This window comes from Temnothorax longispinosus, chromosome 9 (assembly GCF_030848805.1).
Source record: "Temnothorax longispinosus isolate EJ_2023e chromosome 9, Tlon_JGU_v1, whole genome shotgun sequence".
Lineage (NCBI taxonomy): Eukaryota > Metazoa > Arthropoda > Insecta > Hymenoptera > Formicidae > Temnothorax > Temnothorax longispinosus.
Genome location: NC_092366.1, coordinates 13,210,620 through 13,230,290, shown reverse-complemented (window position 1 = coordinate 13,230,290; position 19,671 = coordinate 13,210,620). Strand labels below are relative to the sequence as shown.

Here is a 19,671-nt window from a genome sequence, read left to right as displayed (position 1 = left end):
TATTTTTATTTCTTTTATTCCTTTTTGAAAGCTATAGGTAACAAAAAATTGTCATTCTACTTGCATACAAGAGGTGATTATTATCGGACACCCTGTATAAACCTAGATCACAAGAAATAAAAAAGTGTTATAAAGAATATAAAAAGACCAAAATTAAAACATATACAATAATTTTTTATAATTTATTCTATAATAAAATAATAATGCAATATATAATGACAAAATTTTTTAGTTTGACATATTTTAAACTTTATTTATGTAAATAACATTCCAAAATAGAAGTATACAATTAGTTAATAGAAAAGTTAAAATAATAATTGTAATAAAAGTAGTGTTTTTAAAAATAGATACCTTATACATTAATCTCTGTAGAACAAGTTGTGTTATGTTAACTAAAATATTTTTTTACAAATGCTGCGTTCTAATATTCACTGCGAGTATTAAAAATCTATAGTTTACGTCACGTATGCAGGCAGACAAAAATGTCAGTACTAGCAACGTGAATGAAAGTAAGATAAACTTAGATCATATAATCTTTATGCTATGATTATAAATATGTAATATTATAATACATTTCTTCTTCTTTTAGAGAGAAAGTATGACATGCCATTATCAATTTGGCGAGAGTTATAATGGATATCCCTATATCGGCAAAGTATCGGTAGGAGAAGAGGATAGTGTTGACTTCATCTATCAATTTGTGAAGAAAAGATTTGTTCCTAAGAACCGCTACACTGTTATTTCATACTGCATATTTCATACTGCTCCTGACATAATTGGGCCACCCAAATCTCTAAACTATGAAGGACTATTACCTTTACCTTTCAGGAGCTATGGATCAAGATCGTTGGTATGTGTATATTTCCTGGTATTATCTGTTATATATTGTCATATACAAAATAATCGCAATCTAAATTTACGCTATAAGATTTTGTAGTATTTGCACTTTTTGACTTGTCAATTCAGAATGATGTCGATATCTCAACATCTACATAGCAATACAAATAAGAACCTTTGCAATGGCCAGCTAATTTTATAGATTTTTTTGATTAGGCAAAGCTAGAAAATAATTATATTCGTATGTAGTATTTAAATTGATAAATAAGATATCGTTAGATAAGTTGGGTTGAGAAAAGAGTATAATTATATTTTCTATTTTGAAGATATCGAGTTTCATGAAGCTGTATATCCAATCAGAGTCTCTTTATACGAAATATATAATCCTGGAAACGTAATTCAAATTTGGGCTCAAGATCCTAATAATCAGTGGCTTCAGTTGTGGAATGGATCGTCTCAGATTGTGTCCCCAACATCAAGATCATTTTCCCCACCCTTATCGCATCCATGTAACTTTAAAACTAAAATGCTTAGATTAGTATTTGAGAACAGCTCACCTAAATCTTACACAAAGCTAAATGCTGTGATGCTTATCGGTACATCAGATTTAATCCTTTCTAAAAATCCTAACGAGAGTTTAACTAATCTGTTAAAAAAGTTTAACTGCATGTACTTTTTATACCGTGAGAATGATGATAACTTAACAGCAGATTTGAAAAGTGCACACTTGGATATAATTCATCTGCAAAAAAATTTACCTGAATCTTGCGTTATTTGTAAAAGGTATTACTATTGTCAACATTAGGTAATATTAAAATCCTTTTATTTTGTTAATAATGTAAATAAATTTGGGCCGATGTTATTTGCAGCGGTGCAGGGACTTCTTGTGAGGTAATCCCTGGTCATGTGCAACCTCTTGGACAGAAATACTCGCGTTGTCTTTTATTAAAAGGTCATTCAAATAACACACAGAGTATGAAACTCTCTTCGGATGAATCCAAGGAGCTACTACGTTGCAGTTTGTCTGCGCTTCCTGTAAAGTATCCTAAGAAGTTTATTTCTTATAATAATATTTATTGTAATGTCATCTCGTGTATTAAAGTTTTATATTCTGATCTTCGTGCGAGCCGCGCGCCGGGCGGAGCGGTGCGAAATCACGGTTTCGGCCGCGCTCTTGCACTCGGCGAAGATCGGCTCCCGTCGGCGCTTGTCGGACCTCCGAGGGCTCCGAGCTGCTCCGAGCTTCGAGGCCCGAGGGGATATCGATGCCGCGAGCCGCTAATTGCTCGCGCACACGATCTTGTGTCTTGTTATGAGCGACGCACCGCGCTCTGTCTTCGCCCGACAGATGGTCGGTCGGGCGGCATCCGGCTGGTGGTGACCGGGAGTTCGATGGATCTGAGGGCTGCATCGTTACAGGGTTCAACTTTGTTTATTGTTTAGACTCACATTATGTTTATTGATTTGACTCATGTCAGACACATCGATTTTCATTTTTGATTTTCGATTTCATCACATTACCTTTAACGCAAGTCATCTTCCTATAGTTTGTCTATCTTTGATATAATTTGACTATTAAGGTAAATAATTTTTTCTACTATAATTTATGTGTTAGACTTTCCGACTCATATACTGTAGCTTTAGATTACATATTTGTTATTTTAAGGATTTCTGGCTGTACAATCTCAAAAGTTTAATTTGAAATTGATGAAATTCAATAAATTGGTAATTGCTGACAGGTAGCTGAATATTAAATATAAATGGGATGCGTTCCGAAACTCAACCAGACAACCTTTTTCCCCAACTGTATGTACCTATCTGTTTGCGTCCTTCCATATCCCCACCCTCTAGCTAGTCTTTCCTTTCCAGTAATTTACCTGAATTTGGATTTGGATTTAGATATATAACTTTTCAGGTCCATGTATTTCGTAGGAGTTGGCAGTCTTGTATATAATATAGATATGGACTCACACAGAAATTGTACCGCATGACACTAATCGCATATTTTCACATTCTTCTCTTTCTTAATTTTTTTCATTTTATACGGAAGAAATCAACCCTGATGCTTTGCTGATAAACAGTAAGTAGTATAAAAATAGATAGAAATTAGTTTTTCTAAATAATTTTTTGATTCAGTTCCGAGTTAAATTTCCGGTAATTCTTTTTATTCACTGTGTTCGACTTAGTGTTATATTTGATGAGTTAAATAATATATTTTAAAAAATTTTAATAACTTAGAAGCGTAAGCGTAAGTATAACGAACATGAGCAATTTATTTTTCTTTAGTGCTCATGCATGCGTGTATGCTGTATGTTTTGCTGTATGCTGCATACACGTGCTCCAAGTTTTTCTATCACCACGTGCTCGCAATATATCTCAGGTTTATAAAAAAACATTTCTCTATTAAAAGAAATGTTAAGAAACTGTTTTTTCTTTAAAATATTTAATTATGTCTAATCGATCATTGGTTTTGGTCAGATTAATCGTCAAGACATTTCAACCATAATATACCTATATATATATATATATATATATATATTATATATATTATATATATAAGAGAGCATCGTAACTAAGTTATTTGTGAGTTCGACTGATATATTTTAATCCTCGCTTGTCACACGGTCAAAGTGACCCCAGATTATTAATTTTTTTATTAAAGTAACATATCTTAAGAATACTATGCAAAATTTTGAGCAAAAAACATTGAAAAATGAAAGTTATGATTTTTTAAGGATTTTTTTTTTAACATGATGCCACTTAAAAAGTTAATTTTTTATAATGAGAATACATTCTACAATGTTTAAACTCAATTCTAGAATTTTTTGCGATCCATTTAAACTGTTAGTTTTTGAACAGCAGCTGCTTGAAAATTGGTTAGGGTTAAATTGACACCGTGTGACAAACGTGTTCGAAAAAAGAGGTGTGACAACCGAGGGTTAAATTTTATGTATGTACATAATAGTCTATAATAGAAGTACAATTTGTTAACAGGAAAGTTAAAAAAGTAGTTTTAGCGAAAATTAATGCTTTTAAAAATAGATACCTTATATATTATTCTCTGTAGAACAAGCTTTGTTTTGTTAATTAAACTCTTTTTCTACAAGACTTGCATTCCAATATTCACTTCCAGTACTAAAAATCTATAGTTTACATTACGTACACATGCAAACAATAATGTCAGCACCAGCAATGTAAATGAAAGCAAGATAAACTTAAATTATATAATCTTTACGCTATAATTATAAGTATATAATATTATAATGTATTTCAGCATATGTTAAAAAATTAAGGATTATTACTCTCTATATTTTTTGTCTTCTTTCAGAGAAAAAGTATGACATCCCATTATCAATCCTTTTATTGCGAGAGTTGTAATCGATATCCCTATATCGGCAAAGTATCGGTAGGAGAAGAGGATAGTGTTGACTTCATCTACCAATTTGTGAAGAAAAGATCTGTTGCCAAGAACCACCAGAATATTAGCATATTTCATACTGCTCCTGACATAATTGGGCCACCCAAATTTCCAAACTATGGAGAACTATTTCATTTACCATTTTTCCTTGGACATATGTTGGTATGTGCATTTCCCGGTATTATGTTATTGTCCCGTGGAAAGTAAATCTAAACTTACAAGAGTTTGTCGTATTTGATACTTTTTGACTTTTTAATACAGAGGAATAATGATGTCGATATCTCAATAGCTCCATGGCAAAACACAGAGCCTATGAGACGGCTTGATTTTGTACGATGGTATGAGGCGACGATCGAAAATAATTATATTGGTAATATTTGAATTGATAAATAAGATATTGTTAAAGAAGATATATTTTTGCATGTTAAGAAGAGAGTATAATTATATTTTCGATTTTAAAGATGTCGAATTTCATGAAGCTGTATATCCAATCAGAGTCTCTATATACGAAGTATACAATCCTGGAAACGTGATTCAAATTTGGGCTCAAGATCCTAATAAACAGTGGTTTCAGTTGTGGAATGGATCGTCTCAGATTGTACCCCCGACATCAAGATTATTCTCTCCACCCTTATCACATCCGTGCTACTTCAAAACTAAAATGCTCAGACTAGTATTTGAGAACAGCTCACCTAAATCTTACACAAAGCTAGATGCTGTGATGCTCATTGGTACATCAGATTTGATCCTTCCTAGATATCCTAGAGAGAGTTTACAAAATCTGTTAAAAAAATTTAACTGCATGTACTCTCCATGCCATGACGATGTTCATAATTTAACAGCAGATTTAAAAAGTGCATACTCTGATATAGTACATCTCCAACAGAATTTTCCCGAATATTGCTTTATTTGCAAAAGGTATTATTATCGTCGATATTAAGTAATATTTAAATTCTTTTATTTTGTTAATAATGAAAATAAATTTTTTCTGATGTTATTTACAGAGGTGTATGGATTTGTCAAGAAGTAATTCTTGCTGGTTATGCGCAACCAGTTAGACAAAGAGATTCGCGTCGCATTTTATTAAAAAGTCATTCGAATTATGCAAAGCGTATGAAACTCTTTTCGGATGAATCCAAGGAGCTACTACGTTGCAGTTTGTCTGCGCTTCCTGTAAAGTATCCTAAGAAGTCTCTTTCTAATAATAATATTTATTGCAATGTTATCTCGTATATTAAAATTTTATATTTTATTTTTGCAGGATGAAATGCTATTAAAAATATTAAAAAACTTAGATTTGACGACGTTATGCCGCATGAGTAAAATAAATAGGCGCTTCAATTATTTAACACGGGATCCTGAACTCTATACACGGTTGAACATGCGAAATGTATCTCCCATATGTATCAATATATTTCGTTACTTTACATCTAGATGTAAATATTTGCAACAGTTAGATCTTACAGCAAGCAAATTTCATGTTAAGAATTTCGTAAAGTTTCTTGATAATTGCGGCAGGCGTTTAACGCACTTAAGATTAAGTTACTGCCAATCTGTTCACAAGGTTGTCCTATTTAAAATTTCAGAGATGTGTAAAAATTTGAAAGGTATGTATATATGATACATATAATATATATAATTGTCAAGATTATGGGTAAATTGTGTATATAACCATTACATATTTTTCTCAGAATTGGATCTAAATAATTGTCTTAAGATAAACGACGAAGGATTTTCGTGTCTCGAAAAGCTAAATAGTTTGGAACATTTAAATCTTTGTGACACACGTATAACATCTGAACGTCTTTGCAAAATACTGCAAAAAAATCAACGGATGCGTGAGTTACATTTGGCACCTGTATTGCGTACAAACCTAGACATAGACGCAGTTGCAATAAAATTGAGATATTTATGTCCTAACTTGGAAGCAATAAATTTACATAGGACAATTAATCATACATCGAAAAGTATTAACGCTTTCGCTGACTGTAAGAATTTACGAAAAGTGTACCTTCCCTTATAAGTGTGTGCTACATTTTCTTTTACAATACATGTTACCGTATTCTTTATCAAAATTTTTGTATTTGCTTCTCTTGAATTTCGAGCATCTTGAGAAAGTTACATTAATTTTTTTTGCGATTAAAATACTATAATAACTATATGATTTTTGTTACAGATACGGATACCCAATCGCTGCTGATAGTTTGTACAAATTACTTTCTTCCTGTCAACGCTTGGAAGTAGTTTGTTTGTGCCGTATTGTCCTCACTAATCGCAATTTGGAATTACTAACGCAGTGCAGAAACTTGGGACGATTATATCTGTTTCGGATGGAACTTGATACACCTGATAAATATTCCATTATTTTAGAACAATGTTCAAAACTGCAAGAGTTTTATCTTATATTCTGTAATATTAGCGATTGCTTGGTTAACCAATGGAAGGAAAGATATCCACATGTGTCTGTCTATACGTTCGACAATGATACATACGACGGCGTAAATCTAGATTTGTGTGTAGATCGTAGAGAAAGTTTGGCTATTTTGAATCACTCTTTTTTAATACAACTTGAAAACTGTTAAAGATAGCTGAACTTTGTTTACGCTGAGTTGTAATGCCAAATGTTTGTTATAACGTGTTTCTAGCCAATTTTGTTTATTTATAGTAAGTTTAATGTTACAACAAAGTTTTCGAAGGTAGATTTTTGTCGAGTAATTTGAACTATGTTGGGCAAGGTGAATTACTTTATTAATCTGGCAAAAAATAATTTTTATCGTGTTTTAAAGCGTTAGTAATAAATGTTTAAGATGTTAATAATAAAATAGTCTGTAATAATTATTGTATTATTTATATTTTATTGTAATTTATTACAATCTTTACCAGCTTCTCCATTTATTTTATTGTAATTTATTAAAATCTTTACCATGCAGCTTCTCCATCATGAAATAGATTTTTTAGCCTATTCCGGGTAGCGAGTTTTGATAGGCCATGGATCTCAAGTCTTGTTAAGGAGGTTTACCTACTACTTTGGAGTAAAAAATGCGACTGAATAATAATGTCATTACAGCGATCCCGAATTATATGCAATATTAGTATAATGAATTGTGGATGCTAGTTATGTGCTATATTTTTCGTAAATTATTAGTGTATAGAATATTAACAAATACAATGCCGAAGTATGAGAGCGTCAACGACTCAGGAATCGTTGTCAGGTACTTATTATCCAACATTATAAAGTAAAAGAAAAATCACAAATAATTTATGAAAATCTATATAAACAATTGTCAGAGAATATTAAAGATTTAAAATGATTAATACACTGATGATTGCGTGGATTCATGATTAGTGGTTAAACACTGTTTGTGAGTTGTGAGGTTGGATTCGCATCAGTTGTTGCGTTGCCAATGGCAACGTCTGTCATTACTACTTTGATCCACGAGGTAAAAGTAAATTTTGTGACAATAAAGCTTTAAATCCACACGGTAAAATCCTATTTTTAAAGTTTTTATGCAATCCTTGATGTTTTATCTGTCAAATGTTAGTTCTTCAGAATCCTAAGTTGGCTAAGTGTGTATTAAATCAGTGATCATTTACCTCAGAGCGACCGTTTCTCATGAGGCGATGGGCTCAAAGTGGTCAACTTTTAAATAATATTTAAAAAACTATACGGTCAATATTGCTTAACTTTTGGGATTATTTGTGTAAAGCGTTTATGTAAATTATATAAAAAAATTAAGACTCTAAGTTGACTTTCGACTAATAGGCGAATTTCCTTAAGTCGTAGAATTTTGCTTCCACTATCTCGACTTGTCCAAAATCACTATTTTTACCTTTTTATTGTATAAAATAGAAATGTATACTATATGACATTTACTAAGTATATTTATTTTCATATTTTTCTAAAACTGAATAACTCATCAAAATTATATGATTACAAATATCAAGTGACACTGTAGCGTCGCGACATCAAGTACATAAAAAGAGAGCTATGTAGCAGACGATGCTTAGCAGAACGGCATGCTATTAAGTAGTTTATTCAAAGTTTTTGAGTCGATCAATTTTCGAATTTTAAGAAAAAAAATTGTGATCGAAAATCTGACGACAGTTTTCTAATATAACATTGATATGAGCTTTCGATTGCGACCAGTCTGATTAAGATTGATGCTAATATACTGCTCTCGAAATCTCACATGTCAAAAATCCTCGGCGAGATCTCAACAAGAGATTCAGATTCCAGTCAAACACGAGTTTGCTCATGCACTCATAAATGCAAAACCCTCAATTTGTCCCTCAAAACACATTCATACCACTCTGGTCAGAGTGGTCAGTGCAGCCGCATTCATATGCTCATATTTCTTGACTCTGATTGAGATATTAATTGGTTATCTCGCTTGTGCGTTTTACATGCATAATTTAATTATGTGCCGCGTACGCATATATGTAAAGTTTGTCAGATTTGATATTGTGAGGTTACGTGAAAATGATAATTATGCATTGTAGAGGGTTCTCCTACAATTACTTTAACCTTGACATACATATGTTGTCAAGGGTATCATCTTGATTAACGTACAAAAGATTTTAGTAGTTAAGATTTGGTTGATTAGAACCAGCTTTATGCGCGATTAAAGGTCCATATGCGAAGTCCATATATGGACCATGTAGCCTGTACTCCCAAAGTCAATATCGATTTGACATTGCGTCGATTGTAAAACCCCACTTGTGCTACTAAGCTAACCTTCTATCAATTCATAAAAAGATTAAATTTAAAATAAAAAAAAGTGTACAAATTAGAAACTTGCACATTGTTTCCTTATCATTACAGGTCGCTACCATTCCTCCTATTTTATTTCGCTTATAAAGTTTCCTCTATGAGGAAGCCAAAAACTAATTTAAATATTAAATTATGCATTGAATAAAATACAAGCTTCCTCAAAGAGGAGCTTTGTGAGTGAAATAAAATAGGAGCAATGGTAGCGATCTGTAATAATGAGGAAGCAATGTGCAAGTTTCTAATTTGTACACTTTTTTTGTTAGGCGCGGTGGAAGACTGCAAATTTCAAGATTTTAAATATCTCAAATACGTCCATATTCAAAACTGACCACGCCTTTGAGTATAAACCTGAGTGAAAATTGAACAAAAGCACCTTATAGTAGAGAGTTTGCCCTGTAAAACCTTTTTTTAAACTTTTTTTTACGTTAATTATTCGCTGAGTAATTACAGTTTAAAAATCGGCAAAAATTTACTGACAAAAAGTGATCCCCTAATTTTTTTAAGCAGTGTATATATATAAATATAAAACTACATATTTTATTTGCAAGAGAAGGCATTATATGTGGGTGGAATTTCTCGAACGTCACATATGTTTGCATTGCATAAGAACAATTTTTATCGAAAATATATTCTTGCTCTGTTTTCAAAATACTTTTTTGCTTCTCGGACGGAATTCAGATCGCGACCAAGGCATAATCTTACTTGGAAATTCCACGGACGATGGAAAGTAGCTTTGCGGTTACCATAGGCACCTCCGACGCAGCAGTTACAATTAAACAAAAATTGTTCAGAAAGTAGTCGAGATAATGATTTAACGCGAAAAAATTTAAGCTCATTTTTGAAAGCCTTTATGATCTCATCTAATATTAATTGATATTTCGGCAACTGAAGTGTTAAAGATAAGCTTTCATGGCCTTTTGCGCTTAAAGGCCAAGATATTTCGCAAATCTACCCGTGTTAAGTTATCTTAGAAAATAGAGAGAAAATATCATCTACAAAAACGTTCGCCATTTTTAAAATAAAGAAAAATCTTCGAAAAATGCCATACGAAATTAATGCTTTTGTAAATTGTTTAAGTAATTTTTCTGTAAACTGTTTAAGTAATTGGATTTGAACATTAAATGATTTCAGTGATATATAGTTACAGACAAAGAAAAAGTAAGAAAATACATAATTAAAGGATAAAAGTTTTTCTTTGTCATTCGAAACGATTTTTCTTTCAAATTCGAAAGTTTTTGATTTTTAGAATATTTGCTGGTACTAAAAATTCAACAAGAAACAAAACACTGTTTTCTTTTATATTTGTGTTTTACAACATAGCTGAAGAAACAGCAATCATAATGCGTGTGTCACCGAACTTTATCGTCTTCTCTAAGTTTTCCGCGAACTGTATGACAGAACTTCATGCCATTTATGGCGTTATTAACTTTCCGGTTCTATGTCTCTCGTCATATATGCAAACTTTATAAGAGTCGCACAGAATTAACGGATCTTTTCGGTTCTTCTTTACGGAAACTATTCGACTCTTCAAAACGTCAGTGGCGTCTAAGACGAGACTAATCTAATTTAAAATGTCAGCGTCAGTTCAACTGTCGACGGATTTTATTTGTCGTTGCGAATGTATTGGATTTGTCGCTTTAATTGCGAGCGTGGCTATTTGACGGCGTCAATCTTATTTTTTCGGCGCAAATATTATTAAAAAAAAAAAAAAACAGGCGATTTTAGGTGAGTTTCTGGAAATCTGATTTTCTGAGCGATTTTCTGAGTTTCTGTGCTGTTCATTTATATTTTTTCAATAAGCGCGAACTAACTTATATGAGCAAGTTATTAAAATTTTCGTTAAAACTTATAACTACATAAATTTTCATACAAACACGTACAACGATAGTTTTACATACATTTCGTGCTTAGTAGAAAATTGAGAGAATAATAATTCTCCGATATCTTTTAACGTAAGCTGTTCACTCAAATCGAACTATGTATCAAAATCTATTTTCCATTTGTTCTCCGTATATTTTTAACTCAAAACATCATTAGCGATATTTGCAACACAACTGTCGGGATGGAACACCATAGATCCTTTTATCACATTAACCACTTTGACTTCTCGACATTTATTGTTCTTATCTTTTCGACAATTTAATTATAAGACATGAAGTTCCGATCCATAAATTAATAAATTATATATTATAATAAAAATTCTTGTGTGATAATGAGTTTACTGAGGCTCTAAAATTTTATAGGATGTTTTGATATATGTAATAATTAATTTACACTGGGGATGGGGATGGTTAATGTCAGGCCAAAACGTACGCCAAATTTTGACCTAATTAAAGATTAAGACATCAATGACATCTTGTTACGGCTCTGTGCTCTTTCCATTTAATTATTGATTAAAATCTATTTTCTTAAATATCATTTACGGTGCAAAGAATATTGCCTACATTTCAAATCTTTTTTAAAAGAAAATGATTAGTTGATATCGTAAATTATGTCATGTGCATCGCACGTTTTTTTTATCTCTTCACGTTTGGAACAATCAGAAATAAAGCATGAAAATTTCATACGACAGCAGCAAACCTGTCTATTGAGAAAGGTTACGATTTGTGATTCGAGTCGCGCCAAATTTATCATATCTAGTTTTACCAATTTTGCCGGTCAAATTGAAATGATAACAGGATAGAATAGGAAACGTCACATCTGTGCATGTACTGTGGTATATGTTAGTACAGATTTTCGATAACTAAATGTATCAAAATTTATGAGTGAAGTTTTGACGTCACGATATCTCTCCAATCTCTCGCTATTCGTCACTGTCGCAGTATGATGTACGCATCGCATACATTATATTCTGGTGGCACATATGCCATAAATCACAATTTAAAGTTCTTTATATTCTTTCTATTCTAATAAGCTGTTTTGTCAGAACTTTTTTTTGTTTAAAGGCATTTAATTTGTCCAATAGTATACATTAAATTTGCATTTTTGCAACTGCATAAAATAATTTTATATATAATTTTATAAATAATATTATTTAGTGAATTAATAAAAATTATAATAAACGCGTCTCATAAAACGGGATAATTAACAACAATAACATATCAATCGCTTCCTTAACAATTATTAACAAAATCGTTCGCGCAATGTTGAGTTTATACTTAATTGGGTCGCTTTTTTTAATCGAGATTTAATGCGAAAGTCGTCGTTAATTAAGGAGAACACATGTTTCTTTGTCGAGCGCCATAATTTTTAATCGTTACATACACCACTTAAGGTGGCTAACGATAACCACGTGATTCCGCTCGTCGCTGAAAAAGAAACGAACTCGAGAAAGCACTCGTAAAAGAGACGGAGAAAAATTAGAAGTGTTCTCCGAGTTGCATCATTAAGTGCCACATTTCGCGACGGGTAATCGCGTTTACAAGCAAATGAAAGTATGTATTAGTGCCAAGGAGATAAACAAAAAAAGAAGAAAGAAATGTCGAATATTAACCCTAGCTCGCTGGTCCAGTGGACCGCTAAATGTTTTTCAGTTTTCTAGTTTTTATATAATAACATATAATTTTCTAGTTTCCTTATAATAAATTTAGTTTAAATTCAAATCATTTTCTTGACCTGATATTATCACAAACATCTTATTCAGAGTCTGCATTTTCCAATTTTTACAGAGAGAGAGAGAGAGAGAGAGAGAGAGAGTACAAGCTTAAAAATATTAATTAAAATAAAAATAACAATGCGACAAAGTCGATCGGTCTCACGGACTGAAGTGTGGCGAATTAGGGGGCAAAAAGGACTCGAAAAATAAGTGTGGCTAGCTAGGATTATAATGTCGCAATTAATAAAATGATAACACGAGAGCTTTTTTAACGGGGATTTTCAATTTGATATATTTCACACATTAAACCTACGTCAAATGTACACGGAAAGAACAATTTTACTGAAGTATCTAAAAATTTAGCTATAGATACATAATTATAGTATATTAGAAAATAATTATATAGTAGGTCGCTGAAGTATGATAATAATGCTGTAAAAAATTTTGACATTTTAGCAATCAATTTAAATGTTCTACATAATTATTTTGATGGTCCAACAAAATTATTTTCAGATCTGTATCTTGCTAAATTTTTAGATACTTCAGTAAAAAGTTTTTTCTATGATATATCAGCAAGATTAATCTGGATTATCGTCAATATCGTTTTTATATTCATTCCATTCCACGATCGACGCGGATTTTCGATGATGTCGTCGCACATTTCGGCGGACAGGTCGGACGGAAACGGCGTTTTTACTAGCGGTTTTGTTGCCCCGGTCCCCGGTTCGTCGGTAGTCAGCACACACCGTGCTCCACGCCCGCGCCGTCAGTGTCGCGCCGATGGAAAGCGCGGTTTTGCGGTCGTTTGCCGACGGCTTCGAGGGCGTCCGTTACATGTCGGGAATAAATAAAAAGGAAAAAGAAGAAAATTGCGGGAAAGGGAAGATGTAGGCGGATAGAGAGAGGCTCGTACACGCCTCGTCTTTTAAGAGGCGCGTTCGTAAGAGTATACCGGAAGGAACGTCACATCCGTGAACGGAGGGGAAGGAATGATGCAATGATATGATATGGAGAACATAATGAAATGTATACAGGTAATTAACGTGTCTGATAACGGTAATTTATATAAATATTTAATAAAGAGAGAGAGAGAGAGAGAGAGAGAGAGAGAGAGAGAGAGAGAGAGAGAGAGAGGAAGAAAAAAAGACGTAATTGTATTTATCTGGATCGAAGCTATACGGGGCGACTCAAATAATTTGATCATCCTAATTATTTCTACATAAAAAATTGTTCATTATTTATTATTAAGTTAGTTAAAAAATTAGTGTAGTACAATTTCAAAAGCTTTGAAACTGAAGTAAGGTCTTAATTGCGAGGCTTGTTACATCGGACAGACCAAAAGAAATTTGGAGACTAGAATCAAAGAACATTGTGCTGATATTAAAAAGCATCTCAGCAATCATTCTGTGGTTAGCAAGCATAAGACCTCTTGCAATCACAAATTTAATTGGTCTAGTCCCAAAGTTCTACATAGCGAGAAACACTTCAAAAAGAGAGAGATAGCCGAAATGGTGTTTATAAAAAAAACAATAACACTATTAATTTACAGAAGGACACCGATAACCTTCCCGTTATATATGGCAAAATAATAAATTTAATGTAAGCTTTTGGTTACCTCTGCCTTTGTTTCTCACTCATTGTCAGTCGTCCGTTGTCATCTAATGTGAACGCACCACCAAACATCACATTTGTTAATATGACTCGTCTATCTTTTATCACCATTTGACATACAAAACATGTAAGCTGTGCTCTTTTTTATTACTGTCTCCTTATTATACTTTTTTGTATTTCACTTTAGTTTAGTAACTATTATACTTTCTTTGTATTTTAGTTCGTAGACTCATTGCTGCCACATTGTTGTACAATGAAGTGTTTTGCAAGCGGTTAATTGTATTGTACGCACTTGAAAAGGACCGGAAACTCGGTCGAAACGCGTTGTGCTTATTAAATAAAGAAATTGCCAGTTCGGTCGAAGCAAAGGAGTTTGTTTAATTACTCACTGGCGAAGAAAAAGTACTCTGTTGTAATAAAGAATATTATATTATAATAATTTCATTCATTTATTTGAGCCACACAGATTATGTTCCAAAATAAATATTTAAATTAATCTACTAATAATATATAACAAAATTAATTTAATATAATGTCCTTTGTATAACAGTTTGATAAAATTATAGATAATTAGCTTGAGGTGTCTGACATTGCCCGTCGAATCCGGAAAACATATTTTACCCCTGTTTACCCCGTTAGGGGTCGAATTTCGGTAAATGTTTACAATTAGGGCCTGACCTCCGATGACCTTGACCTTGACATATGTTGTCAAGGTCACCCTCCTGAGTGACCTTCAGAAGGTTTTAGTCGGGGGTCGCTTTTTATTAAAAAGTTATTAACAAAAAAAAGTTTGGCGACCTCACCGATTTCAATGATCTTGATATATGTTGTCAAGGTCATGACCCCGAGTGACCTTCAGAAGGTTTTAGCCGTCGCTCGTTATTCGTTAAAAAGTTATTAACAAAAAAAGTTTGGAAAATACGTAGTTTAGATGACGCGCTTTACAAATATTTAACTGTTTAAAGCGCGTCACTAATCTACACAGGTTAGATGACGCGCTTTAACAGTATTTAATTGTTTAAAGCGCGTCAACTAACCCATGCGTAAACCATTTCGGGGCTACCGCACCTCCCCCGAAAGCAGGGGGGGGGGGTGTGGGTGAACCTCGGTTTGCGTTGAAAGTTAATATGCGAGATGCCACATGGGTTAGATGACGCGCTTTAAAAATATTCAACTGTTTAAAGCGTTAGATGAAAATACGTAGTTTAGATGACGCGCTTTACAAATATTTAACTGTTTAACCCATGTAAGTATTCTCTGCTTTAACAAAAAGACTTCAATTTATCAACAATTTACTGCTTTAAATGTTGTGTTTTGGTAAAGCAGCGACTTTCTCGCGAAATAAAGTATTCTCTGCTTTAAAGAAAAACGTAATATTAGTCGTTTATGCCTCTCAGTACTTAAAATAACTGCCATATTTTCGAAACTTTTTTTGTTTATAACTTTTTAATAAGAAGCGACCCCCGACTAAAACCTTCTGAAGGTCACTCAGGAGGGTGACCTTGACAACATATGTCAAGGTCAAGGTCATCGGAGGTCAGGCCCTAATTGTAAACATTTACCCGAATTTCTAAAAATCCCTTCTTAGTGGGTGTTTACATATAAAAGGAATATACTCCCCGAGTTTCATGTTTCTATTAGGTTTAGGTGTTTGGGCTGGGCTTGATGAATCAGTCCGTCAGTCAGGACATTTGTTTATATATATATATATATATATATATATATATATATATATGTATATATATAAATATTGCAAGATTATAGTTTAAGTTAAAACGTGTTCATTATTTACTATAAAAATCTTAATATTAGTAGGAATAAAGCTTATGCTAATATTTATTTAAAAGTTGCAGTAATAATAGGCTATTATTTATGACCATTTATCATTCATGATAAACATGATGATAAATATGATAAATCATATATTAATTATTAATAACATTCAATATATGTATATTATTATATATCTAATCTTATATTATTATGTCCAATATTAATATTGATATGATTTACTTTACTTAGGTACTATAAAATGCTGTATTATATTTATTCTGTTTAATAATATTGGATTTTAATATTATATATCTTCTAATTTTTACCTACATGAAAAATGTTAAATTATTTGACTGATTGTGTGAGATCATATATTTAAGTTTTTAAATAAATATGGATCTAACAAATAATTTTTTTTTAATTTTATTACTCAAAATTCTATAAATTTTTCAAGGCATTATTACAATCCTTTGAAATCAGAATTATTATAGATGATATTGGTTTTTACATTAAGAACGTTTAATGCGTTTAAGGCGATGAGACACATTTTTACGCGCGTGATTGCTCGTCGCAATTCCGAGAGACGAACAGGAGGAAGAAACAGCGAGAGAAGCTGCTCTCCGTGGTATGGCCAGAAAGAAAAATCTCGGTTATATTTCACACGCTGTCGAAGTGTCGTGTGTGCACGCGTGCGTGTTCATGCGTGCGAAACGCACCGGCTTGTACACGGGTGTCCCCGTGCTTCTCTCCCACGAGGAATACCAACCCGACCGTGTCCTCGTCTTCCTCGCTTTTGTTTTTCACGCCGAGTTTTTCTCTCTCTTCTTTTTCAGAGTCTCTCTCTCTCTCTCTCTCTCTCTCTCTTTTAATTGTTTTCCAGGGAGCGAAGATGAGCTCTCGTCTCCTCTTCACCCTTCCTTGGCATCTTAGTTATTCCTTAATGTTATCTATAGTCAGCCGACACTTTCCGGACACAATACAAAATCAAGCGAATGAAAGAGAGCTATAAAGCTTTTAAAGATTTTCAAACCTATCTGTCTTAAAGCTCGATTTATAGTGATAGTGATAATCTTAACATCATTGAAATACGATTTAATTCTTATCCATGATAATTCACACGAAATAATCCTACTTTTACTGAACTAATTTCCATAAATTATCGTAGAAATATTAAGTATTATATTAATACAATATACTAGTTCACGAGTAATAAATGTTAATAGAAACTAAGCATCAAGTATAATGGGTTTGCAGTGTAGAGTATAACGTGTTGAATTTAAAGACTTGTATTTCCTCGTTGCAGCTATGAATTGTGTGATGTCAGAAGCAAAAAATTATGTGAATTATTTTCTGGCAATATATGTCAAAATAAATTAATTTTTTTCGTTTATTGTTACGTCACGTTTAATATATGGACGACTTTCTTTTCAGTGAGTAAATAAGTAGCTGTAAATCTCGATCAATGGTCGTAAGAAACATTTTTACAAATGTAAGACATCCATATTGAATCATACATGCATTTATTACTGCATAATAATAAAGAAAAGTGCAATTTTTACTATATCTTATTAATTTACATTATCAAATATAAGTGATAATATAGTTTGTGTTATGAGAAAATATTAATTTATTTTGACGTATAGCACAAGAAAAAATTGCCTAATACTCAATTAATGATCGATAATGGTTTAATGAGAATCGTAAGAAATGTATAATAATCTCGTCACATAGAAACGATAAAAAAGTACATATCTACGACATACAGCAAGCGGAAGTAACGATTATCTGTGACGATTATGTAACTGTTAAAACAACATTAAGATCGAACGGTACGATCGAAGAAAACAAAGCGAGAAATGAAGTACGTACGCTATGTTTACATAGTGCTCGCGATTTTTCCGAGATGGGAGGAAATTGGTTCCTCAGAGCGTAACGGTGATGACAAGAAACAACAACTCCGTGTACATGGATAATCAAGCCTCATCCGCTAATTGGTAAGCGGCACGTTCGTTAATAGTAGAATCGAGGCGCGGGCAGTTCGTGAATATCGGCGTTTATTCGCTCGATTCCGAAGGTACGTTCCCGTTCTTCGTTCTTCACTGACTTAATTAGCTTCGCGAGGATCGCCGGACTCGCTATTACGCGAAACGGCGAGATAACTCCCGTACCCCGCGCGCTAAGCACGACCCGGTCGTGCTCGGCTAACTCGAGGCTCTCGATGTATCAATTAAGGCGAGATGAGGACGATCAGGCATGAGCGCCACTCGGAATATCGATGTTCGGGAAGAAAACGCCCTTGTGGGAAACGACGAGAAATCCCGTTCGTTTCCAGTTGCACAGTGAGAGATTCAGTATTGAATTGAAGCGTGTGTACGTTTCTCTATATATAGCAACAATCTCCATTATATCCGACTTTGGCTTATTCTTTCTTCGATATTGAAACTATATACATACGTTAGCGTGGCGTGGGCATTGAAGTTTCTATTTTGCAATGTGCTTGATTATTATGCACGTTTTACCAAAAATTTGGAGTTTATTTTTTCTCTTTATACTGCAAATTTTAATATATAATTTAATTATTTTATAATATATAAAATTTAACGCGTGTTTATGTGTGCACATAAATTATTTTATTTGATTGTCATTTGTTAGAATAACGTTAATTAAACTTTCCAAAAATGCTAAAATAAGAGTAACGTTATAAAAAAATCTTTTATTGATAAAGTTGAAAGATTTATTATAAGTTAATGAGTTGGTTCTGTATTAATAATGATGTTCATCCTTCTTTAAAATAGATCAATATGTAAAGTGGAATTAATAGAAATTCAATTTTCGAGAAAAGCATGTAAGTTTTAATACGATCAAAGCGTATTTTACAGTGCTATATTTGTCAACGTAATATGGTACAGCGCGGAACTTATTAAAATAACGACTAACTCAGAAAGTATTATAACTGCAACCAATGTTAAGACGATATTAATTAAACTCGAGCAAAACAGGATTATTTCTGGGGGATTATGATAAATGACAGTGAAGCGCGTCTTGCGAAGGCAAGGATATCTTCATGAAGGATCGCACGGTGTAAGTTGTCGAAGCGTGGCTTTCTCGACAGATTAGTGGCAGATAATTTTGGAACAATCGCGAACGGGGCACACGGTTCACTAATTGCCATTAAGAACGATTATTACGCGCCGCGCCGCGGAGCGGAGGAGCCGTTGGCGGAGCGATCCGAGGCGTGAGTAATCCGAGAGGATACAGTTAGGTATCTCACACAAGGGGGCTCCTCTCACGTGCCGGGGGCCAATTCCCCAGGTCGCGCGTCGCACACGCGATTCGATCCGTTTCTTTTTGAAGTAGGTTATTATCGTTTTCTTTGGAAGTTAAGTCTCCCGAGTCTCTCAGGCCCGCCCATTTCGTTTAATCTAAATGGAATGTGCGACCGCGCGGTCATTAAATCATTTTCTAAATAGTTATTTGTGTAACAAGTGCGGGAAGATGAGAATTGGACACGAGTGTCCAATTCTCAACCCGCACGCACGTGTTACACACCCTATTTTATATTACAAAGTGCGTGGAAAGTGGCCTATTGCGCGCGCGTCATCTGTGCGACGGATGGCCGATTCCGCATGCGCGAGAGATTTCTCACTCGAGGCCGTGCGGGAATAA

The 19,671-nt window shown here is 33.3% G+C and overlaps 2 protein-coding genes across 2 annotated transcripts in view; one reads left to right on the top strand and one right to left on the bottom strand.

Annotated features, from left to right (window-relative positions):
- Nucleotides 1-19,671, bottom strand: part of Sprt (PDZ domain-containing protein sprite) — a 183,010-nt gene that overhangs the window by 98,215 nt on the left and 65,124 nt on the right. The gene's annotated exons all lie outside the window — the stretch shown is intronic.
- On the top strand, nucleotides 1,801-9,023 carry LOC139819137 (F-box/LRR-repeat protein 4-like). The gene is made up of 10 exons (XM_071788325.1): nucleotides 1,801-2,417; nucleotides 2,504-2,576; nucleotides 2,753-2,917; nucleotides 4,166-4,417; nucleotides 4,517-4,625; nucleotides 4,717-5,173; nucleotides 5,260-5,428; nucleotides 5,517-5,862; nucleotides 5,947-6,093; nucleotides 6,432-9,023. Exons 4-10 carry the CDS (start codon nucleotides 4,175-4,177, stop codon nucleotides 6,497-6,499), a joined length of 1,539 nt encoding a protein of 512 aa, XP_071644426.1. The 5' UTR covers nucleotides 1,801-2,417; nucleotides 2,504-2,576; nucleotides 2,753-2,917; nucleotides 4,166-4,174; the 3' UTR covers nucleotides 6,500-9,023.

Excerpts from the sequence above, each read along its gene's own strand:
- LOC139819137 (XM_071788325.1), top strand. The coding sequence starts at position 4,175 with ATGACATCCCATTATCAATCCTTTTATTGCGAGAGTTGTAATCGATAT. Across the intron at positions 4,418-4,516 it reads TTTTCCTTGGACATATGTTG|AGGAATAATGATGTCGATAT; the intron begins GTATGTGCATTT and ends TTTTTAATACAG. Across the intron at positions 5,429-5,516 it reads GCAGTTTGTCTGCGCTTCCT|GATGAAATGCTATTAAAAAT; the intron begins GTAAAGTATCCT and ends TTATTTTTGCAG.